A 25,510-nucleotide genomic window follows, 5' to 3' on the forward strand; every position below is an offset into this window, starting at 1 on the left:
TTCATTATGTAAACTTGTAATTAAAAATGATTTTATTGGTGGGCTTTATAGTCTTAAAACATTCCATACAACAACAAAGATATAGCATCTGGGGTCTTAAAGGCTTGAAGGTAAACAAGTGGCCATCTAGCTCAGAAGCAACAAAACCCACATGGAAGAAGCATACCAGTCTGTGTAATCATGAGGTGTGGAAGGTATCAGGCATCAGGCATCAAAGAACAAAAAAACATATCATTGCAAATGATGGGGAGTGCAGATCGGAGACCCAAGACCCATCTGTAGGCAACTGACATCCCCTTATGGAAGGGTCTCAGGGAGGAGACAAGCCAGTCAGGGTGCAGTGTAGCAATGATGAAACATACAACTTTCCTCGAGTTCCTAAATGCTTCCTTTCTCCGCTCCCCATCCCAATATCATGATCCCAAATCTACCTTACAAATCCAGCTAGACCAGAGGATGTACACTGGTACAGGTAGGAACTGGGAACAGGGAATCCAGGACAGATGATCCCTTCAGGATCAGTGGTGAGAGTGGCGATACTGGGAAGGGGGAGGGAGGATGTGGTGGAAAGGAGGAACCGATTACAGGGATCTACATATAACCTCCTATATAACATATAACCTTGAAGATAAGAATAGCAATTAATATTTGAAAAAATTAATTCCAGGTAGCCTTTTGTTTGCATCAGGAGAAAGTGAACCTCTAAGAGTTTAGTGTCTGCCAAGTCTGGAATAATTGGTTAGGGAGCATTTGATTTAATTAAGTTTACAAATGGATTTCTTTTAGGATATACAAATACTCCACTTTGCAGAGCAGAGTGTATAGGGATCAGAAATTTTAGGTTGGGAAATGAACAAGTTATTGTATAGTCTTTTCATAATTCTCAGGAATAACTTTTAGCATATTTCTCAATATCCTGTTCTGGCTTTCCCTATGTCGTAAATCACTGGAAACTTTAGTCTAAACCCCAGCTTCTTCTTTTGAGGTATATTGGAAGTCTATTAGCCTTTCCACAGTGTATATAAGTTTGTCTTTGAGTTTGTCCGTCTTTGAATTAAGTTATAGCTCTGTAACATCCTCAGGGGAGTGAGAATAAAGAGGCTCCAGAACTTTTGAACACGGGGAGCCCTCATCACGATGCAAGAAGGGCAATCTCAAGATAGAGGTAAGAATCCCTTTTTCACCTCTCCTGAGAGGAAGGTAGAAATGTATGATGATATGGAAATCGTCTGGGGAGAAGATGTAGACCAGAGATGGAATAAAGGAATTGAGATTGGGCCAGGGAATATTGAAAAAAATAAAAAGTCTTAGAGCCCAGAGCTCTTAAAATAATTGGAAAGAGTACTGATATAGGGGGAGGAGACGTGGGATACAACACTGATGGTTTGAAGACGACAGAATTAATGGATGAATGCAATGTTTAAGAACAAAGACTAAGAAAATGGAAATTACAGCTGTCTGTGGATGTGATTTGCCCAAAGTTGTCTTTGACTTCAGGACTCCTGTGAAGTCATTTCTTCTGCAGGAGCTTCTTGGTCCTCTTCTTGTTTTAAGGGGCTTTGTTTTGTTTAAAATCACCATCATGGATTATTTATCTGCTTTGTTCTTTGCTCTAAGATTCGTGGGGACACTAGCTTTTGAGCCCTCTAATAACGGCATTTGCTTTGCTTATTGGACAGGTAAAGGAGTTTGGTGGTCCCAGATGAGATGTTGGTCTGTTGCTGCAATTTCCATCACCCTTCTCAGTATCTGCTTCATTGTGAGCTGTGTGGGTAAGTGTTTCACTGAGGTGTCACTTCTTTTGGGCCCTCTGTTGTAGTCTATGCAGTTCCTAGGAAGGGTTCTATATTAGTCCATGTCAGCTCCGACTGGCAATGCTATGTTTTTCTTATTTTCTTCCACTACTTTGGCATTTACATTTCACTTTTGATGTCTGACTCTCTTCTACGTCACCTTTACCTAGTTTTAGTGACGTTTTCCCATTTACAGTCATGATATCACCTATGTCTGTGTGCTAATGGTAGACATCATCAAGACACCATCTTTCAGTGCTGGTGTTACTAAAATATGTTTTCTGGTCACTATCACTATAATACTATAGATTAGAATTTTTGACACCCAGATGGGAGTCTTTCTCAATATGAATGAAAATAGTATTCAAATACAATAATGATTGTGGAAGGAAATAAAATATTTCTCCCTTCTTATATGTGTCCCTAACTATGTATTTCAAGTTCATTTTGTGAGAAGTCTCAATGATCATTTTGCTCTCCAATGTAAAATCTAGTTTTCTATTTACTGATAAAATGATTAAAAATACTTATTTGATAGTCTAGGAATGATTATTGTGGCAAATGAATCGTGTCAGCAGTTCCCTAGGAGATGTGAATAAGTGTGAACCTTTAGTAAAGCACAAATAATTTTCACCAATGTTAAAATCTGTCGTATTGTAATGATCATGTGCAAATGAAGGGGGTGTTTAAGGATATTTAACCAAATGAAGCAGATATTCAGGAACCTGAGGCATAACTGAAAAGAAGGTAGAAAATTTAATAGGGTATTGAATTTCCAAAGTACAAGGAGACAAAAGTAGCAAAGAATCAAATCAGGACCTGAATGAAAACAGGTGGTTGTTCTCAGTGTGGACACTCTGAATACAAAAGTTAATTTTCAATATGACATTAAAAAGCCCACTGTCATCCAGTCAGCTCTGACTCCCAGCAACCATGTAAGACAGAGCCGAACTGGCCCTTTGGGATCCTGAGATTGCAAGTCTTTACAGAAGCAGAAAGCCTCGTCTTCTGAGGAATGCCCAGTGGATTCTAACTGCTGACCTTGTGGTTAGCAGCCCAATATATAACTTCTTGCCACCAAGGCTCCTTGACATGAGGCATTTGAAATGTCTCTGAATATTTAAAGTCTCTTTAGTTGTCATTCATCCAATATGTGTATCTGTAGTCTGCAGTCAGATATCTTTAGAAAATACAGAATGATTTATAAGTTTGTTTCCCAGGATTATTTTTATCTATTAATTAAAAAATATAATTTTATTTGGGGCTCTTACAGCTCTTATCATAATCCATACATGCATCCATTTTGTCAAGCACATTTATACATATGTTGTCATCATAATTTTCAAAATTTTCCTTTCTTTTTTCCCCTTTGTATCAGTTCATTTACCCCTCCCTCATGATCTATTGATAATTTATAAAGTATTGTATTTTTCATGTCTTACATCGATCACTGTCTCCCTTCACCCATTTTTCTGTTGTCTGTCCCCTTTTGGGGGATGGGGTTTTGGTGTTTATATGTCAATCATTGTGAGTGGGTCCCTCTCCCCCCTCCCCCACCTTCCCCTTCCTCTTTTGGTTTCACTACTGTCATAATTGGTCCTGAGGAGTTTATCTGTCCTGAATTCCAACTTCACAGGATTATTGAAACAAAGGAATAGCAGACAGACAGTGAGTCAACAAACTTATTGATGAGAGTCACTGTTCTAGGTCTTTGTGATTGGCTGATACGGAAAATGGTCTTTTTTCCTAGAATATTGTTGTCGATTGCTGCTAGTGTGTGAATAGATGGATAATGACTGGATGGATAGATGAGGTGCACTTTGTCTGTGAATCGAACTAGGATCCCTCACATGGAAGGCAAAAATTCCACCACTGAACCATCAATGAACTTCTTAGAATGTAGAGCGTATGTCCTGGTGGGAAAAGAGCCCCAAAGAAATGTGCAGATATACAAACAAACAAGTATGTTTTATGAATACAAACTAACATGAATGCAACATAGTATTCAAAGGACATGCCTAAGGAGAGTGATGGAGAATGGAGGTGAGTTTGGGATAGAATATTGATCATAAGGTTGTATTGTTAAAAGAATGAATACTAATTCTTCTTCTTCCTTCACAGTGACTTATAATTTTACATATGGGAAAAATGACCAAAAGCTGTCTCAGCTACATACGTATCATTCAAGTCTTACCTGCTCCAGTGAAGGGACAAGGGTGACAGGTAAAATTTTGCAATGGTTAAGTAGACTTTCTTTTTTTTTTTTTTTTTTTTTTTTTTTTTAAACATTTTATTAGGGGCTCATACAACACTTATCACAATCCATACATAGACATACATCAATTGTATAAAGCACATCTGTACATATTTTGCCCTAATCATTTTCTTTTTTTTTTTTTCTTTTACATTTTATTAGGGACTCCAACAACTCTTACCACAATCCATACATATACATACATCAATTGTACAAAGCACACCCATACACTCCCTGTCCCAATCACTCTCAAGGCATTTGCTCTTCACCTAAGCCCCTTGCATCAGGTCCTCCTTTTTTTCCCCCCCTCCCTCCCTTTTCCCCCCTCCCACATATGCCCTTGGTAATTTATACCTCGTTATTTTGTCATATCTTGCCCTATTCGGGGTCTCCCTTCCCCCCTTCTCTGCTGTCCCTCTCCCAGGGAAGAGGTCACATGTGGCTCCTTGTAATCAGTTTCCCCTTTCCAACCCACTCACCCTCCACTCTCCCAGCTTCGTCCCTCACTCCCTTGGTCCTGGAGGTATCATCCACCCTGGATTCCCTGTATCTCCAACCCTCCTATGTACCAGTGTACAGCCTCTGTCCTATCCAGCCCTGCAAGGTAGAATTCGGATCATGGTAGTTGGGGGGAGGAAGCATCCAGGATCTGGGGGAAAGCTGTGTTCTTCATCGATACTACCTCACACCCTAATTAACCCATCTCCTCTCCTAAGCCCCTCTATGAGGGGATCTCCATTGGCTGACACTTGGGCCTTGGGTCTCCACTCTGCACTTCCCCCTTCATTTAATATAATATATATATACACATACATATATACATATACACATAAATACACATACATACACACACTTATATATTTTTTTTTTTTGCATGATGCCTTATATCTGGTCCCTTGGGCACCTCGTGATCGCACTGGCCGGTGTGCTTCTTCCATGTGGGCTTATTTGCTTCTGAGCGAGATGGCCGCTTGTTCACCTTCAAGCCTTTAAGACCCCAGACACTATCTCTTTTGATAGCCGGGCACCATCAGCTTTCTTCACCACATTTGCTTATGCACCCATTTGTCTTCAGCGATCCTATCATGGAGGTGTGCAGTCAATGATATGATTTTTTGTTCTTTGATGCCTGGTAACTGATCCCTTTGGGACCACTCGATCACACAGGCTGGTGTGTTCTTCCATGTGGACTTTGTTGCTTCTGAGCTAGATGGCCGCTTGTTTATCTTCAAGCCTTTAAGACCCCAGTCACTATCTCTTTTGATAGCCGGGCACCATCAGCTTTCTTCACCACATTTACTTGTTCACCCATGTAGGCTCCAGCTGTTGTGTCGGGAGAGTGAGCATCATAGAGTTCCAATTTAATAAAAGAAGGTATTCATGCATAGAGGGAGTGTTTGAGTAGAGGCCCAAGGTCCTTCCGCCACCTTAATACTTGATCTATAAATATAGACACAAAGATCTATTTCCCCAACCTCCTATATATATTTGCATGTACATGTCTTTGTCTAGACCTCCATGAATGCCCTTTGACTCCTAGCTCTTTCCTCCATCTCCCTTGACCTTCCTCCTGCCCTACTACCATGCTTCATTGCCACCTGGGCTAGAGTATACCTCTTCTCTAATCAACCTTACCCTTGATCATTTCCCACCAGGCCTGCCACTCCCCCTTCTCTACCCTTTGGGGTCCCATGTTTTTCCCTTGTCCCTGGGTTTGTTAACACCACTTCCTTACCCCCCCTACCCCCCACCCCAAGTCCCCCCGGAACTGTCGGTCCCGTTGTTTTTCCTCCCGATAATTCATCCAGCCTGTCCTATTCAGACAGACCTGTGGAGTCACTAACATGCACGAAAACTAGACAGAGGAACACAAAGCAACAGTATATAACCGGACAACAAAACAACCAAAACAAACCACTGAAAAAGAACAGAACAAAACAGTTCACAAGAGAAAAGCTTGTAGTTAGTTCAGGGATCTTTGCTGGCCCTTAGGAGCGTTTTCCAGACCAGTCTGTTGGGGCACCACGCCCTGGCCCCAAAGTCCACTTTCAGCATTCCCTGGGGACCTTGCCACTCCATTCCCTTGCTGTTCCGCTGCACTCCCCCAGTGCATTGCCTCGGTGTGGTGGGATCAGGTCAGGTGCAATTCCCACACTGTGTCTCCGGTGCTGTCCCCTGTATCGCCCTTAGTCACTGAGGGGCATCATGTCTCATAGTAGGGCCAGCCATGTTGTTCTCTCTGTGGACTGGCTGCTCTAGTCAGGAACATCATCATCACGGCCTGGTGGGCCAGGCTGTGCTCCACTCTCTCCTCCTGCCCCTTCATCTGCTCCCGTGTGCTCTGGTCAAATATGACCATCTCCCATAGCTGCAGGGTCAATGTCGTCCTTTGGAACAAGTTCTTTTCGGGGGAGGGGCAGGAATCCACTTAATTTATGGTGCTGGGGCCTGCCTCCCAGACCTCTCCACCGGTTCCGTCCTCCACGCCGGGATAATGCATTCACACCTTGCGACACTGGGTTGAAGTCTGGTCCCACTTTCCCTGTGGAGATATAAACAATACCCTCCCCTTGGGTGGATTAATGCCCCATTTCTGTCATGCTGATTGTACTTACCTCAGGGGACTCATGTTGTACCTGTCCCTTTGGGACTGGCTTACCTCGCTTAGCATAATTCCTTCCAGCTCTTCCCATGAAATAACGTGTTTCATGTGCTCATCGGTGCTTTTCAATGCTGCATAATACTCCATTGTGTGTATGTGCCAAAGTTTGCTAATCCACTCGTCTATCGATGGAAACTTAGGCTGTTTCCAAGTCTTTGCTATTGTGAATTGTGCCGCAATAAACATTGGAGCGCATATGACTGGTCGTGTTTTATTTGCTGCTTCAACCGGGTATATGCCCAGTAGAGGGATGGCTGGGTCGTAAGGTAGATCGATTTCCATTTTCTTTAGGTATCGCCAGATTGCTTTCCACAGTGTCTGTACAAATCTGCACGACCACCAGCAGTGGAGGAGGGTTCCTATTTCACCACAGCCCCTCCAACACTTGTTGCTCTCTGATTTACTGATCTGGGCTAGCCTCAGGGGTGTTAGGTGGTATCTCATGGTTGTTTTGATTTGCATTTCTCTTATGGCAAGGGACTTGGAGCACTTTCTCATATATTTATTGGCCATATTGATCTCCTCTCTAGTGAAAGTTCTTCTCATTTCTTTTGCCCACTTCCTTAGGGGGTTAACTGTTTTCCTCTTTTTGCAGGTCATGATGGTGTTGTAGATTTTAGTAATGAGCCCTTTGTCTGACGTGTCATTACTAAAAATCTTCTCCCAGTCTGTGGGTTGCCTTGTCACCCTCTTGGCAAAGTCTTTCGAGGTGCACAGGTGTTTTATTCTTATTAGATCCCATTTGTCGATTTCCAGATCACCTGTGTGTGTCCCCTTCCCTGTTGCAGTGAGCCTATGTGCTCCCTGGGCCAGTGCTCTGAGATTAGTCCCAATTCCTTCCTTAATGGTCCTGATGGTTTGGGGTTTGACTTCTAGATCTGTGATCCACCTTGAGTGTATTCTTGTGCATGGGGTGAGGTAGACGTCTTGTTTCAACTTTCTACATGTGGATATCCATTGTTTCCAGCACCACTTATTAAAGAGGGCATCTGCTTCCCACTTGACGTTTTTGGGGCCCTTGTCGAAGATCAGTTGTCTATATGCTGATGATTTTACTCCTGGGCTTTCTATTCTTTTCCACTGGTCTGAGTGTCTATCATTGTGCCAGTACCATGCTGTTTTGACCACTGTAGCTGTGTAGTAGGCATTAAAATCAGGCAGGGCGAGTCCTCCAATTGTGTCCTTCTTCTTGAGGAGTTCTCTGCTAATTCTGGGTTTCTTCCCTCTCCATATGAAGTTGGTGGTCAGTTTTTCCAATTCTTTGAAGAAGGTTGATGGTAATTGGATTGGTATAGCATTGAACTTGTAGAGTGCTTTAGGAAGAACTGTCATCTTTACTATGTTCAGCCTACCTAACCATGAGCAGGGGAGCTTCATCCATTTGTGAAGGTCACTTTTGGTTTCCTGTAATAGGGTTTTATAATTATGCTTATATAGGTCTTTAGTATTTTTTGTTAAGTATATTCCTAGGTATTTCAGTTTGTTCTTGGCTACTGTGAAGGGTACTTCCCTCTTAATCGCCTCTTCCATGGCCCTGTCCGATGTGTATAGAAACCCTACCGACTTCTGTTTATTGATCTTGTATCCTGCTACTCTTCCGTATTCCTCTATTGCTGTAAGTATTCCAACTGTGGAGTTTTGGGGGTCTTCAATGTATAAGATCATGTCATCTGCAAATAACGATAGTTTCACCTCCTCCTCTCCCAACTGGATCCCTTTGATGTCCTTCCGCTGTCTTATGTTGTTAGCCAGAACCTCCAAAACGATATTGAATAGAAGAGGGGACAGGGGGCATCCTTGTCTTGTACCCTTTTTCAGTGGTATTGTTCTTGTCTTTTCTCCATTGACTATGATGTTGGCTGTTGGTCTTTCATAGATAGCTTGTATGAGCTTGAGGAACTTACCTTCCAATCCTATCTTCATGAGTGTTTTGATTAGGAATGGATGCTGGATGTTGTCAAATGCTTTTTCTGCATCTATGGATATTATCATATGGTTTTTATCCTTTTTCTTCTCGATGTGGTGAATGATATTGATGGATTTTCGGATGTTAAACCATCCCTGCATCGCTGGGATGAATCCTACTTGGTCGTGGTGAATGATATGCTTGATGTTCCTTTGTATTCTATTGGCCAATATTTTGTTAAGGATTTTTGCATCTATGTTCATTAGAGATATTGGTCTATAATTCTCTACGCTTGTGGGGTCTTTTCCCTGTTTGGGTATCAAAGTAATGCTGGCTTCGTAAAATGAGTTTGGGAGCTTGCCGTTCTTTTCTATGTTATGGAATACTTTGTGGAGGATCGGTGTCAGCTCTTCCCTGAATGTTTGGTAAAATTCTGCTGTGTAGCCATCTGGCCCTGGGGCCTTTTTCCTTGGTAGGTTTTTGATGACACTCTCTATTTCTTCCTTCGCTATGGGTTTGTTGAGGTTCTTGATCTCTGTCTCAGATAATCTAGGGATAGATTGTTTTTCTAAATATTTATCCATGTCTTCCAGGTTTCTGAATTCATTAGAATACAAACCTTCATAGTACTTTGTGATTATCCTTTTTATCTCATTGGGGTCTGTTGTTATTGCCCCCGATTCATCCCTCATCCTGGCTATTGATGATTGTTCCTTTCTATCTTTGGTAAGCTTTGCCAGGGGAGTGTCAATTTTATTAATTCGTTCATAAAACCAGCTTCTAGTTGCGTTAATCCTTTGCATTGTTCTTTTGTCTTCCCACTGGTTTAACTCCGCCCTGATTTTTATTATTTCTTTTCTCTTGCTATTGGAGGGGTAGTTCTGTTGACTCTGTTCTAGTTGTTGGAGGTTTTGTGTTAACATATCTGTCATACGCCTTTCTTCTTTTTTCATGTATGCATTCAGTGATATCAAGCTACCTCTGATAACTGCCTTTGCAGTGTCCCATAAGTTTTGATATGTTGTATGCTCGTTCTCATTAGTTTCTAGAAATTTCCTGATATCCTCTCTGATCTGGACCTTAACCCATTCATGTCGCAGGAGATCGTTGTTTATTCTCCAATTGGTGGCCCTTGCTTTTCTGGGTGCCCTTCTATTAATCTCCAGCTTTATGGCATGGTGGTCTGAGAAAGACGTCTGGATAATATCTATGTGTTTGAATTTACTCAGGCTGGCCTTGTGCCCCAGCATGTGATCTATTCTTGAGAAAGATCCGTGTGGATTGGAGAAGAATGTGAAACCTTTTGCTTTTGGATGAAAGGCTCTATAGATGTCTATCAGGCCCTGTTGCCTAATTACATTGTTTAGCTCTCTGGCCTCTTTGCTGAGCTTCTTTCCCTGTGACCTGTCTTTCTCTGATAGTGGAGTGTTGAAGTCCCCCACTATTATTGTTGTTTCCGTGATTTCTTCTGTCATTTTTTTAATAGTTTGTTTGACGAAATTTGCCGCACCATTATTAGGTGCGTAAATATTCAGTATGCTTATTGCTTCCTGGTTTACTGAGCCTTTGAGCATTATGTAATGTCCCTCTTTGTCTCTTTTTATGTTTTGGATCTTGAGATCCATTTTGTCGGAGATTAAGATAGCCACTCCTGCCTTCTTGGAGTTACCATTTGCTTGGTAAACTTTCTGCCAGCCCTTTATTCTCAGCATATGCTTGTCTGCTTGCTTAAGGTGTGTCTCTTGCAGGCAGCAGATTGATGGGTTATGTTTTCTAATCCAATCCTCCAGCCTCTTTCTTTTAACATATGAATTGAGCCCATTTGTATTCAAAGTGATTATTACAATCTCTGGCTTCATGGTTGCCATATTCTGTTTTGTGTTTTGGGTCTTTGCCTATCTTCCTTCATATCAGTGTACTGCGTTTGAGTGGAGGGTTTCTATCCTGTCCTCTTTTCCATCTGAGACCGTGTTGTCCTGGTACGTGTTGCTGGCATGTTGGCTTCTAGATGGAGATGGGATATATGGTGGTCTCCTGGAGGTTCTAGTTGGAGCTTGATCTTCTGGCCATAGTGAGTCAGCCAGTATGTTCTGCAGGGTCGGGTGACTTGCAGTATATTTTTTGAGTTCTTCCTTGTCCTGGAAGACCCTTATCTTACCCTCTATCTTAATGGATAACTTGGCAGGGTATAGGATTCTGGGGGAGGCATTTTTATCTTTCAGAATTTGGAAGATGCTGCTCCATTCTCTCCTCCTCTTCATGGTTTCAGCTGATAAGTCTGAGCATACCCTTACCTGCGCTCCTTTGTATGTGACTGTCTTCCTTTCTCTTGATGCTCGTAGAATTTTCTCTTTTTCCTCTAAGTTGGATAATTTTACAATTATATGCCTTGGCGTGTTCTTCTTGGTGTTTAGCTTAGCCGGCGTCCTCTCTGCTTCCTGTATGAGAGTCGGATTCTCCTTTGTTAGGTTGGGGAAATTTTCTTCCAGGAATTCCTTTGCTATCTTGGCGGTCGATTTGTGTGTTATGTTGTGTTCCGGTAGACCAATTATTCGAATATTTTTCCTCTTCATAGCATCTGTCATTGATCTCAGGCTGTCTTCTGTTTCTTTAATTTTCCTATCTGATTGTTTTTCTCGCTTGCTTCGTTTGTTTTGAGCGTCCTCGAGTTCACTGATACGGTTCTCAGCCTCCTCAAGCCTAGATATAGCTTCTGTGACCTTTTGTGTGGCCTCTGCTACCTCCTCTGTTAGTTTCTGCAGTTCCTTTTGGTGGATAGTATTCATCCCCTCTATTGTGGACTTCATCCCCTCTATTGTGCATTTCATCCCTTCTATCGTTGCATCCTTATTTTGGTTTTCTTCTCTTAGCTCCTGTATTACTGCAAGCAGAGTTCTGAAGATTTCCTTTTGTGGCTGATCTATATCTGTTTCTTCTATGAGTGACGTTAGGTCTGTTAAAGTGCCTCGTTTTTCTGATTTTTTTGTTGGGAGTGATGTGGTCTGTTGATTTTTCCTTGATCCTTTAATAGGCCCCATGCTTCTGGGAGACAGGAGTAACCTTATTGTGTGGAGGCTCAGGCCACTGTGCCGTCTCCTGGGGTGGCTGGGGCGGGCTGCGGCAGGCTTAGGGCTGGCACTGGGGACCCAACAGGGCCCCAGGTGGTGAGAGCTGGCTGGAGCTCACTGAGGGCTCCTCAGGGACTGCAAAGCCTAGACTGCAGGTGGAGTGTTTGATCTGCCCAGGCTGGACACTGCAGGGAACAATGGTGTTCGCTCTCCGCCCTTTTGGCGCGAAACCGCAGGGGGTAATGGCGCCGGCAAAGGAGGCTTGGCGCGAAACCGCAGGGGGCAATGGCGCCCTTCCTCTGCTCAGGCTCAGAGTCGCGGCCGCCGGGGTCCCCGCAGCACCCTGGGGAGGGCACCTACTCTTGTGCCTTGCGCAGGGGGGGGCCCTTGGTGGGCAGACTCAGCAGCGCGGGGCGCGGCGCTCCGCGGAAGCTCAGGGTCCGGGACAGGCGCGGGTTGGGCTATGGCTCCTGTTGGCGGGAAGTGCTCAGCGCAGGGTCCCGGCCAGGAGTGGAGCTGGCACTAGGCTGCCAGGGGCTGGCGGGGGCGGGCGGGGGTGGGAGGCCAGCGCACGGAGGGCAGGTGGAGAGGTCCGCGGCAGCGGTGCGGGTGGATGGTCCCCCGTGGGGGTCGCCAGACAACCCGCGGGTCCGCTCCCCTGAGCTTGGATGAATGGAGGGAGGGACGTGGGCCCGAGGGCAGATCGCTGCCCTGCGGGGAGAGGGGAACTGCGGGAGAGGAAAGCTTCTCTCCCAGTGGAGATCCGCGTATGGGGAGTGGGGAGTGGGCCGCTGGAGTAGGCAGGGCAGGCAAGTGGCTCTGGGCTGGCGTCCGTTTGGGGATGGAGCCTAAGCCGGTCGCCAGTGAGCTCACGGCAGCTTAGTGGCCAGAGATGTCCCACTAGTCCGGTCCTCATTGACCTAGACCCCTGCTCCGGACAAATACGTGGGGTAGGACTGGGGTGCTGTCCCAGGGGGATATTTCACTCACCAGACTCTTACTATTCAGCTACCTGGTCGCCAATCCCGCTTTGTTTGGAGGAGCTCTCAGAGTATGCGGGTGTCCCTGTCGGCCATCTTCCCCCTCTCCCGGTTTGCTTGAAAGGCTCCGGCTCCTCCTCTGGGGTCCACGAGCTCTCGAGCAGGTTCCCCGGGTCGAACGTGGTATCTTCTGCTCAGTCAGGGCCTCAAACGACTCCTCCAAGACTGCTGTCCTTAATGGCGGCTTCTTCTTCACTTCGGTGAACATCCTACTGCGCCACCATTCTGAAACCTGTGCGTTTCGCCTAAGTAGACTTTCTTTTTCCCCCCAGAGGGTGGGAGGAGATTGAATTTGAGATTTGCTTATTCTATGATGGTTTGATTTCAAGAAAACATTTTCTTGGATCTCTTAAAAATAGCTCCAAACCGGGCAGAAGATTCTCCCCAATCAACTCCTCCACAGACTTCTTGATAACAAGAAGTAGCACCATCATACAACATATATTATTTTCCCCACGCCTACTCTGGACATTACCCAGAATGATTGTCTTTTTCACATTATGGTCACCCTCTATGAAATGTGTCAAGTCTATTTCTAATGCCCCGTATCCATTCCTAGTACTAATTTTATTATCAGATCTTGGGACAATGTTCAAGATAACACTATGCCCATGATAAAATATTGCTGTGGGGACTTCATATGCAGTGCATTGAAGTGAAGTTCATTGGTCTGCTTCACACCTCGTCTTGTAAAAAGGAGAACAGAAAGAAAATCCAGTGAGAGACAAAGTGCATTCTATAGTGGGTTTTTGGCTCTAATATTTCCAAAAAAGGAAATGTGATCGAACATATTACATTTTAAGAACCTAAATAATGTACTTCTCTATCCCTATGGGACAAGCCCTGTGGCATATAGGTTATGGGCAATGTGAGCTCAGCAGTTCGAAACCACTAGCTGCTCCCCGAGAGAAAGGCAGGTTTCCTGCTCCAGTAGTGACAGCTTCAGAAACTCATAGAGGCAGCTCCACCCTGTCCCATAGGGTGGCTATGAGTCTGCATCGACTCGATGGCAGAGTTTGGTTTGGTGTTTGTTCTGTTCTCTGGAGAAACCTGTCACAATTGAAGAGACAGAAGAAAGGTCTTTGTATTTCTATTAGATTTTTCTTTTCTTTCATTCTTTTTTATATTTGTCATGAATGATGTTCAGGGAGAGAAGGGGAAGGATCATTCTCTCTCTACTGACTTAGATGATTTTGTTTGTCTTCTAAAATTTTTCTTTTCTAATTATAAAATAACCGAGTGTTTGGGTCAACCCATGGTGAGGTGCTTCCTTTAAGAAGGGAAGCATAATTTTATCCTGATAGCTGTCTCTCAACTTTTGGGAGACATTCCTGCAATAACAATGGGCATTAGAAAATAAACCTTACTGTAAGCATAGATGAGCTCTTCAGTCTGTCCTTCAGAAAGTTTTTAAATAGGGGGCAGATAACTTAACTCTAAATCCCAATGGCATGATAAATGGAAAATTAACTCCTTAAAATAACCAACCTAAGAAAAAAATAACCGACCTAAAAGTTGCTATTAGGTGCCATCAGTGAGTTCAGACCCCTAACAACCTAAGATAACACTGCTCGGTCCTGGCCATCCTCATCATTATTCTTATGCTTGAGCCCACTGCTGCAGCACGGTATCCATCCAGCTCATCGAGGGCCTTTCTCTGTTTTGTTGTGTCTGAATTTTATCAACATGGAGTCCTTCTTCCGGAACTAGTCTCTTCTGAAAACATGTTAAAAGTAGGTAAGATGAACCTAAGAGTAGTCAACCGAAATATATCCAACCAGGCTGTTCAACGCAAGTAATTCAAATTACCAATAAGCTTATGTAATAAAATAAAACAATATTTTCTATAATGCCACGTCGGCAAATCAAGTTCCAAAAATTTAATGATTTCCTTTCAAATTCTTGCAGTAAAAGAATGCTACAGAGACAAAATTTCCATTTTCATAAAAATGTAAACGTAATTGAAATCAACAAGTCTATGTTCTCTAATTCTTTCCCCATCGAGTCTCAGTCAGAATGCTGAGAAGTTTAGATTTATGGATAAAGTCAAAGTTACTTCAAACGACTTGTATCAGGGATCTTCAAATTGTTTTGATTGTGAAATTCCAAGAGATTAAAAAACTTTTCTATACCTTTACACAATTTTTGTTGATCTTTAAAGTTTTTTTTTATCATGTTGCAAAAGCAAAGGCTTTAATTTCCGAAGCACTGCAAATATTAACATTCTGAATACAAAATCTATTGTATCTCTGAAATTGATACATGTTTCTGTTGTCCATCCCCCTGAGTACGGTTGTTTTACCCAACATGGTTCATTTGAAAAACAACAAAAAACAATGAGATTTATGCACTATTTAACAACCAGGTGCTTCATATCATTCTTTTCCACTGTGGACTAATATTTATCTCTGTTTCCTTTTCTTATAAAGTGTGTTTATAGTTATACATGTAATATTCTCATTTCTTCTGGACCATTAGGATTTACATATGGCAAAATTTCTTCTGGACTGACTAGTCATTAAAATTAATGTCAGGACTCAGTTATTCAAAATATATAAATATATTATAAAATTTTATAAATTATTATTAGTAAAACTCTATTGGAAATTGCTTGCTTAATAGGATGAACGATCCTTTTAGAAAATTTAATCAAATGTATCCATTATTGAATATTATTATTTCGAAAATGAGATAGGTTAGCATAAATTATCTTCCTCTTTTCCAATTAATAGATACAAATGAAGAACTTTTTAATGTAAATGGAAAATTGTCAATAAAAGTTTCTTTATTACAATATCACCCACTTTTTGACCTTTTTTAGCCTTATTTGCCAAAAAGTATATTGCAATATACTTTTTGTGTGAGGATTTGAGTATGTTTCAATGTTGTTGGAAGCAAAGAATAGAAATAGGATCATTTTCAAATACATTATTTCTTAGTCAGTCATCATTTGCTTTCTCAATTTCTGGGAAGTATACCCAAAACAAACCTTATATAGCTAATTAAATTCTTGTCAATTGCACATTACCTTTATATTTATAAGGTACTTTGTTTCACCCATTTTTCTGAGAAACATTATGAATACAAGATATTATTAATGTTATTATATCTTTGATTAAAGGTTTTGAAATTTTTATTGTAGTAAAAATATATAACAAAACATTCACTATTTCAGCCAATGCTGAGCACTTAATTAAAAAAAAAATTTACTTAAGAATAATCCTGATAGATAAATCTAAATAGACAGTAACTGGATTAATGATTCTTGATGTACTGCGAGGGAGGTTGGGGAAAATAAGGATCTAATAACAATGTGTACAAGAAAGAAAAGATGCTCTAAAATCTGTTGTGGTAATGATTGTACAATTCTTGATATGATTAAATTATTGAATTGTATAATATGTGGACTATGTGTCAACTAAACTGTGTAAAAATACTAATTAGTGAAACCTGAAAAAAATATATGTCTTGAAATTGTTTAATTCTGGAACAGTACACATCTGCCTTAAGAAATCCATGTCTAGGAAACAAATCCAAATCCTTTAATTCTTATGTGTACAGAGCATATTTTCTTCTTCTTTCTCTCATCTTACGTTCACACTTCTCTTTCCAATGACACAGAGAAAGTCTGGGGATGTTGCCCAAGTACTTGGAAACCATTTGATTCCAGCTGCTACTTCATTTCTACGAAAAAGGAAAATTGGGCTAAGCATGAGCAGAACTGTGTTGGGATGGGAGGTCATTTGGTGGTGATCAACACAGAAGCGGAGCAGGTATTTTAAACCGAGAAATAAAATTCAAGAAAACTTACTGATGTATTATTAATCAGTACCTTGGTTGAAGAGAACCTTCCACTCCTCAACACATTGGTGTGAAATCAGAGACCCTCAGGGCCCCATACCAGGAATGCTCCTTAAGGTTATAAGTCATTGTTAGGTGTCATCGGGTCAGTTTTGACTCAGAATGACCCTACGTACAACATAACTAAACACTTCCTGGTCATGCACCATTCTAATAAATATTGTTATGTTTGAGCCCCTTGTTGTAGCTACAGTGTTAATCCATTGTGGTGAATCCCTTCCTCTTTTTCACTGCCCATCTACGTTAGTAAGCATGATATCCTACAGGGACTGATGACACGTGCAAAGCATGTGAGATGAAGTCTTGCCATCCTTGCCTCACAGGAGCATTCTGGCTGTACTTCCTCCAAGACAGATTTTTTTTTTGACCGTGCATGGCACTTAAGATGCTTTGCCAGCACCATAATTCAAATGCAGCAATTCTCAGTCCTACTAATGAAATGTCCAACTTTCGCATGCACCTCAAGTAATTGAAATTGCTATTGTTTGGGTCAGGCACATCTTAGTCCTAAAAGTAACATCCTTCCTTTTCGATACTTTAAAGAGGTCTCGTGCAGCCAATTTACTCAAAACAGTGTATTGCTTGGTGTCTTGACTGCTGCTTCCATGTGCATTGATTGTGGATCCAAACTTTATCTTGATGTTACCTGTTGGTCCAGTTGTGAGGATTTTGGTCTTCTTTACAATGAGCTGTAATCCATTCAAAGGGTCAATAATTGATCTTCATCAGCAAGCACTTCAAGTTCTTCTCACTTTCAGCAAGCAAGGTTGTGTCATTGCATTTTGCCGGTTGTTAATAAGCCTTCCTCCAATCCTGATTCTGTATTATTATTCATATAGTTTAGATTCTGTGATTATTTGCTCGGCGTAGAGATTGAACAAGTATGATGAGAGTGTGCAACCCTGACACACACCTCTCCTAATTTTAAAACATGAAGTATTCCCTTGTTCCAATCCAACGACTGCCTCTCGATACATGCACAAGTTCCAAATGAACACAAGGAAGTGTTCTAAAATTTCCATTCTTCTCAAGGCTATCCATAGTTTGTATGAACCACACAGCCAAATGCCTTGACATAATCAATAAAGCACAAGTAAATATCTTTCTGGTATTATGTGCTTTCAGCCAAAATCCATCTGACATCAACAATGATATCCTTTCTTACATGTCCTCTTCTGAATCTAGCCTGAACCTCTGCCAGTGAGCTCGCTGTCAATGTACTGCTGCAACCTTTGTTGTATGCTATTCAGCAAAAAATATTACTGACATGTGATATTTATAATGTAGTTTGATAATTTTTTTGCATTTTGTTGAATCACCTTTCCCCCCCCCAGAATGGATACAAATATGAACCTCTTCCAGTTAGTTGGTCAAGCAGTTGTCTTCCAAATTCCCTGGCATAAAAATGTAAATGCTTCCAGTGCTTCATCAGCTTGCTGAAACAATTTAGTGGGTATTCTACCAATTCTCGGAGCCTTGTTTTTGTCTAATGTTTTCAGTACAGCTTGGATTTCTCTTTTCGTTATTGCTCATAAGCTACCTTCTGAAATGGTGACATGCGTATTCTTCACATATTTTTTTGATTCTACCTGCATCATTCAATATGTTGTCCATGTAATCAGTATTGCAACTATAGGCTTGATTATTTTCTTGAGTTCTTTCAGTCTCAGAACACCATTTGGTTTTCTACCTCTAGGTCTTTGCACATGTCATTATAACATTTGACTTTGTCTTCTTGAATTGTCGTTTGAACTTTTCTGTTCAGCTCTTTGACTTCATAATTTCCTCCATTTGCTTTAGCTTATATAATTCAAAGCATGTCTTAGAGTCTCTTCTGACATTCACTGATTTAAAATTTAATTATTTAAAAAGTAATTTCATTGGGATTTCATACATCAGAATTCATCCATCCATCCATTGTGTCAATTACATTTGTACATATGTTGCCATCATCATTTCCAAACATTTTCTTTCCACCTGAGCCCCTGGTATCAGCCCATCAACCGCCCCCCTCCACCTGAATGAACCCTTGAAAATTTATAAATTATTGAAGAGCAATGCAACACCATCCTTCTTGATTGTGTCATTCACAGTATAGTAAATTATATGATTTTCTGATTCATAATGGCTAATACCAGTGCATTTCAGGTCTCTAACATCAAGGTATCCATCTTAATGCATTCCGTTTTATTTCAGGTTTAATGGCTCAAAAATTCATTGCATTTTATTTTAATGGAATTGTCTATAAGACAATAATGCAGAAATATCAAAGAATTAACATAGTGGACAAATTGATTGTTCATTAATTACTTTTTATCTTCTATCGATTTATTAGCAAATTCTTGCCTTATTACTTCTCTTTTTTGAATACGTAAAAAGTCATTTTATTGGCGGCTCTTATGGCTCTTATAACAATCCATATATATGTTGTGTCAAGCACATGTGTACATATGTTGCCATCATCCTTTTCAAAACATTTTCTTTCTACTTGAGTCCTTGGTATCAGCTCATTTTTCCCTCCCTCCTCTCTCTCCCCCTCATGAACTCTTGATAAATTATAAATTCTTATTATTTTCATATCTTACACCATCTGCTGTCTTCCTTCACCCATGTTTCTGGTGTTTGTCACCCTGGGTGGGGGTGGGGGTCATCGTCCTTCATTGTGATCCGTTCTACCGTTCTCTCACTACCTTCCCCCACTGTCATGATAATGCTACACCCATTATTGTTTTTGAGAGGTTTATCTGTCCTAGATTCTGTGTTATGAAAGTTCTTATCTGTACCAGTGTACATGCTCTGGTCTAACCAGATTTTTAAGGTAGAACTGGGGTCATGATAGTGGGGGTGGTGGTGGAGAGAAAGCATTAAAGAACTAGAGGAATGTTTTATGTTGCATCAGTGCTATACTGCACCCTGGCTGGTTCCTCCCTTCCTTGTGACCCTTCTGTAAAGGGATGTCCAATTATTTACAGATGGACTTTGGGTCTCCACTCTGATCCCCCTCGTTTGCATCGCTATGATTGTTTTGGGTCTTCTGATACCTGATCCTGTACCCACCTCATGATCCTGCAGGATGGTGTGCTTCTACCCTGTGGGCTTTGTTGCTTCCCAGATAGAAGGCTCTTTGTTTAACTTCAAGCCATTAAGACCCCAGATGCTTTATCTTTTAATAGCTGGGCACTATCAGCTTTCTTCACCACATTTGCTTATGCACCCACTTTGTTTTCACTTTTGTGTCTGGTAGGTGAGCATTACAGAATGCCAGGTTATTAGAACAGTGTTCTTGCATTGAGGGAGTATTTGAGTAGAGGCCTAATGTCCATCTACTACCTTGATATTTAGCATATAAATATATGTACATAGATCTTTAAATATAAGTACATGTTCCTTTCATTTTATATTAATATATTTACATATATGTACACCTATATTTATATCTCTATAAATGTCTTTTGTTCCCTAGTCCTTTTCTGCATTTCCTTTTACTTTCCTCCTGTCTCACTATCATGTTCAACCTTCTTTCAGCACTCAGTAATTCTTCTCAGCTACATTTCTCTTGAGCAAACTCCACCAGGCATTCAATGCCCTCCTCACCATTGATTTTACATCTCTGGTTGTTCCCTTGTCTCTGGCTTTGTTGGCTCCCAGCTCCCTTTCCCCTACTTCCTCCTCTCCCATGTCCCCCTGTAACTGTTGGTTCCATTGTTTTCTCCTTGTGATTGTAAGCAATGCTGCCTATCTTATATAGATAGACATGAAAACAAAAAGGCTATAAATAACTCCAGGTCTGACTGCGGACCCTTATGAATGTTTTCAGATTGGGTCTGATGAGAAGCCAAGCTCTGCCCCCTGAGTCAGAAGTCTATTTTTAGATTCTTTGGGGACTTTGTTGCTTTGCTCCCCTTGACACTCTTTTAGACTCCCTTCGTGTTTCACCCCAGTGTGTGGGGTCAGACTAGTCACAATTCCAACACTATCTCTAGTGCTGTCTCCTGCAGTCCTGTGGGTCAGTGAGGGGACATTGTATCTCTTGGTGGTGCATTTAATTTTCGTGACTCATGGTGGTACATTTAAATTTTACACATAATTTATGACATGTAAATTTCTGAAGCAGGCAGGAGGAGTTAAGGTGAGTACAGAAGAGACCATTTGTTTTTGAGAATTCAGGTGCAATTTCACTGAAAATTAATCAGAAATAAAAATGATATACATCTGAATTAATGAAGGCAATTAATTAATGCACACAGACGGACTTATGCACATTTATAAAAGAATTCTGTCTCTTGGTAAATACAAGGAAGACATTTAGTCTGGAGGTGGAATGCATGAGTTAGGACAACCTTCCCCCTGCAATCATGTTGGTGCTGTTGATCTGCACTTTTGGGCAATGTGTTATCATGTAATTTATTCCTGACAGCTTGCATTTTCTTTTCTTCTTAGATCTATAAAATACGTTACTTTGTTCCATCTTGAAATTCCAAAGTGTATGACTCCTCTTTTTCTTCATGCAGAATTTCATTATCCATCATCTGAATGAATCATTTCCTTATTTTCTGGGACTCACCGATCCACAGGGGAAGAATAAATGGCAGTGGATTGATCAGACACCTTACAAGGAAAATGTTAGGTGAGTTCAATCCTAGATTAGTTATAGGGTCTTAGTTGCATAGAACATCTGGAGAAATTTTGTTAAAAGTTACAAGTAATTATAACAATGATTACATTCATCATAGGCTCTATTATCTATTAAGCACTTAGTAAGGTGATGCATTGGACATGCTATAATAGTTTGGACATGTTACCAGGAAAGATCAGTCCCTGGAGATGGACATCATGCTTGGTAAAATGGAAGGGCAGAGAAAAAGAGGAAGGTCCTCAAAGAGATGAATTGACACAGCGACTGCCACAATGGGCTCCAACATAAGACACTTCTGAGGATGGTGCATGACTGAGCAGTGTTTCGTTCTGTTGATATATGATTGCTATGAGTCAGAAACAACTCGATGGCACCTAACAACAACCAAGGCGATGCATTGTTTGATACGCACCTCATAAAACAATCTCTTTTTCAGAATCTATCTTACAGATGAACACTTAGGTGTCTTGACCAAGAGCAATAAATGACTAAGATGAGAAACTGGATTCAACCCCATATTATTATGATTCCAAAGCCGATGTTTTTAACCACTGCAGTTTGCTGCGTATAAACACAGTTAAAAATCTACTCTCATTAATAAGAGTTAAAACATGTAATTCAGAGCTATTTTTAATTCTAGTAGGATAATCATATAGTAATACTTCTTTTTCTGTAGATTTACAAGTAATAGATTTTAATTATACAATCCCATTTGATTCTTATAGAACCCAGTAAGCTATTTGGGAATCTTATTATGATTTGTAGGGACTTTGGTGGTAGAACTGCTGGTTACCAGGTTAATTTTTGACCAATGCATTTCATGTTCAGTCACCACTAGCTGGAAAATGGAGATTTGCTATTGCTATGATGTTGAACAGATATCAGAAGGGCTTCCAGACAAAGATGGATTTGTGATCTATTTATGATAATCAGCCATTGAAAAACCTATTGATCACAAGAGTTTGATCCACAACTGATCATGGGGCTAACACTGGATCAAGCAAGAGTTAGACATGGGTCACCATATGTTGGAGGCAAACTCAGTGGCAGCTAACAACAACATTATGATTCCTGTTTTACACATGAGGAATCTGTAAAATCTATTCATATTAATACATCAGATCAAACCTAAGTGTTTAAGTGAAAAAAAAAATAACGTTCTACTCACCCCCACCTCATATCACACATTATTTTCCTTAGAAGCAGGGTGAGGTTTTAGGTATAGGTTTAACCACTCTGGCACCAATTTAAGGCAATTTTATGAGGATAGAGGCAAATGAAAGAAGGCAGCCTCTTTGTTATGTGTCCATTAGACAGAAATTGTCCAATATTCCAGCCTAGGAAAAAGTTCTCTGTAGAGGAGGGAAAGGCCCAAGATTACAGTAGCTCAGAAATATTTTGACATGTAAATGTCAGAGGAGCAAGTGTGAAAGAATGTGTCTACACTTCATATTTGGAGGAGAGCAAACATTAGGATGTTTTTCCTTGAACTCCATTCTTGTTCAACTGTAACCTTATGTAGTTTCTACTTGGTCTATTATGAATTCAGTAGAGAAAGTTTCTACCTCTTGTTTCCTTTAGGTTCTGGCATGATCGTGAACCCAATTTATCTGCCGAGCAATGTGTTTCGATTGTTTTCTGGGCACCAGGAAAATGGGGCTGGAATGATGTTTTATGTCATTTAAAGATGAACTCAATATGCGAGATGAAGAAGATTTACATATGATTTGAACTTTACTTATGGTCATTTAAAACTGATACTTAGCATAAAATGACAAATTTTTCCTGATTAATTTGTGATTATTCCTGTGTCATAGATATTAATGGAAAACCAGTTGCTTCTCTCCCTTTAACCATCCCTCTTCTGGGTTCATCTTTTCCAATAATGATAGAAGGAGGTCTTCCCATTATTCTTCATTATTTTCTTTCCTTTCTCTAACTTCATTCTACCAACAAATTATAACAAATTAAATAAGAATTGGCAATGGCAGGGGAAGTGCGAGTGGGAGGGAAATGGGGAATTACTAATAATAGGTACTAGAAAGAAGGAAATGTTCTAAAATTGATTGTAGTGATGATTGTACAACTCTTTTTATATGTTTGAACTACTGAATTTTATGATATATAAATTTTATGACAATAAAATCATTAAAGAAAAATTAGTAGAAGAAATTTTAAACACCTAGAGCACATGATAGTAATATCAAGACTATATAAGTAGCTGTCACATACCAATTACAAAATACCAAAGTAGGCAGCATATTTGAGTAAGCACTTCACAGAAAAGAAAATGAATACATTTCACACATATTTTGATAGTGATGTTCAAATGAACTTATAATTTAACACCTATAAATCAAAACCATAATATAACATTTTATATCAAGTTAGTGTCAAAAATTAAGAAATCATATAATACCGAGTGTTGGGAGACACGCAGAAAATAGGTTCTCTTATACATTTCTTGTTTGCGGTTAAAGTGATACAACTTCTTTGGAAAATGTTTCAATTTTCATTATAAAGTTGAACATTCATACATACTATGATATCTTTGCTTTAGTCTGATTCCCATCAGGAAACACATGGAATGGCTAAACTAAGATATTTCAAGAAGAATGTCATAAAGAAACTGTGTTAGCCTGGGTTTTCTAGAAAAACAAAATCTGTGAAGCTCATATATGTATAAGAAAGGAATTTATATCAAGAAGGGAGTCCACACAGCCAGAGAGTGGGCAAGCCCAGTCAAACTCAAGTGTGTAGCTCTGATGCTACATTGGAGAACCTTCCCAACACATGCAGTTGCCCCTAGGAACCAAGAAGCAGGAGGATGGACCAGGAGGCAGGCTAGTGGAGGGCAATTTGAATCAGCAAATCAGATGTTATACTCTGATGACTCCCAGGGTTGACAGACAATGTGGCTGGTCCTAAGAAATCAGATGCAGGATCAATGCCAGCAGGAAGAAGAAGAAGAAGAAGAAGAAGAAGAAGAAGAAGAAGAAGAAGAAGAAGAAGAGAGTTCTCCATAGCATGTATTTACATTTATGAAGTAAGAGACACTGCCAAGAAGAGATCATCAGGCTGTAACTGAAGTAAGGTTTTGCTTTGCTACAGAGGGAATCCTGGGTTTGTTTATAATATGCTAGGTTCAAACTACTGAGGATCCTGTCCCAGTGTAGTTGGCATAAAACCCAACCATAACAGGAAATATTCACAAAAGTGAGTTCAGAATACATGAAAACCACATAAATTAATGAAGTATTCTGGGACTGGTAACAGTGGGACTTTGTCATTTCCAATAAGGTTACTGGAATCTAGAGAGGGAGTGGAGTGGAGAGGTCCCCTTTGAGAAGAGCTATAACATTTAGTGAAGGGATATAGCCAGTGTAAGAAGGACAAAGAAACCTTATGAGACAGTGAGATTGAATATGAAGGAAAAATTGGAAGTTTCAAGAATTGCACATGTATATCAGGAATTTTAAACAATATTATTAACTGTTTGCAGTAGCTAAAAAAATTATTAATAGAAACACCCGCAGGGACTATGACTTATTTAATGTGGCTCTTGGAGCTAAAGTGTCTAACTCCTACTAAAATACCGGTCCCTTCATGGGTCTGGCAAGAAGGTAGGCGAAGATACTGATAATATTAGCCTTTGAGTAATTGTGAATAGTATTCCCTGGAGTCCCACCCTTCTGTGTATAAAATGAGCCCTTGGTGAAGCACAGGGGAGAATATTCTCACAAGCAAGAACCAGAAGTGAAGCAGTGCAATGAACCTCCTGGATTCAGATGTCAGGTCTATGATTAAGGAGGGGCATCAGAACCATGAGCCAGCACATGGAATAGCGTGATGGACATCCAACCCATGGAGCCAGTAAAGCTGAGTGATTTTGTGCAGGACTCTGGCTTAATAGCATTGAGTGCCTTTGGGCTCAGGCTTACTGGAGTGGAGTGTTCTGGGTACTTAGTTCAGGGAGCTGGGTTTCTGGTCCACTGAGCTCAAGCTGAATACCTTTGGGTTGAGGTTTATAGCAAAGTAATATGCCCTTTGAACACATTTTTGGACAGAGATTTGAAACATATCTTGATAAAAACAACTCAACCCTGAGCATTTCTCAATGGCATCACAACTTGTTAACTTCCTTAATAAACCCTCTTAATAAAGATTTTTTCGTGACTTCTGTGTAGCTATTGCAAGGATATTAGAATCTTGAGATCAAGTAGAGAATAGTAATTCAGGCAACACAGTGTCCATTAAGAATACTTTAGATAAAAGCCTGGGCCAGCATTA

At 40.5% G+C, this 25,510-nt stretch overlaps 1 protein-coding gene across 1 annotated transcript; it reads left to right on the forward strand.

Annotated features, from left to right (window-relative positions):
• Positions 1-1,020: 1,020 nt before the first annotated feature.
• Positions 1,021-23,262, forward strand: CLEC6A (C-type lectin domain containing 6A). Its single transcript, XM_075553121.1, has 6 exons — positions 1,021-1,165; positions 1,680-1,772; positions 3,915-4,016; positions 16,351-16,496; positions 21,096-21,211; positions 22,802-23,262. The coding sequence occupies exons 1-6, from the start codon at positions 1,138-1,140 to the stop codon at positions 22,944-22,946; spliced, it is 630 nt and encodes a 209-aa protein (XP_075409236.1). The 5' UTR covers positions 1,021-1,137; the 3' UTR covers positions 22,947-23,262.
• Positions 23,263-25,510: the final 2,248 nt, after the last annotated feature.

This window comes from Tenrec ecaudatus, chromosome 6 (assembly GCF_050624435.1).
Source record: "Tenrec ecaudatus isolate mTenEca1 chromosome 6, mTenEca1.hap1, whole genome shotgun sequence".
NCBI lineage: Eukaryota > Metazoa > Chordata > Mammalia > Afrosoricida > Tenrecidae > Tenrec > Tenrec ecaudatus.

What these genes read in the sequence shown, in the direction of transcription:
- CLEC6A (XM_075553121.1), top strand. Translation starts at nt 1,138, where the DNA reads ATGCAAGAAGGGCAATCTCAAGATAGAG. An exon ending in AGGGCAATCTCAAGATAGAG is followed by an intron (nt 1,166 to 1,679) that starts GTAAGAATCCCT and finishes CTTATTGGACAG; the next exon opens with GTAAAGGAGTTTGGTGGTCC. An exon ending in CCTTACAAGGAAAATGTTAG is followed by an intron (nt 21,212 to 22,801) that starts GTGAGTTCAATC and finishes TGTTTCCTTTAG; the next exon opens with GTTCTGGCATGATCGTGAAC.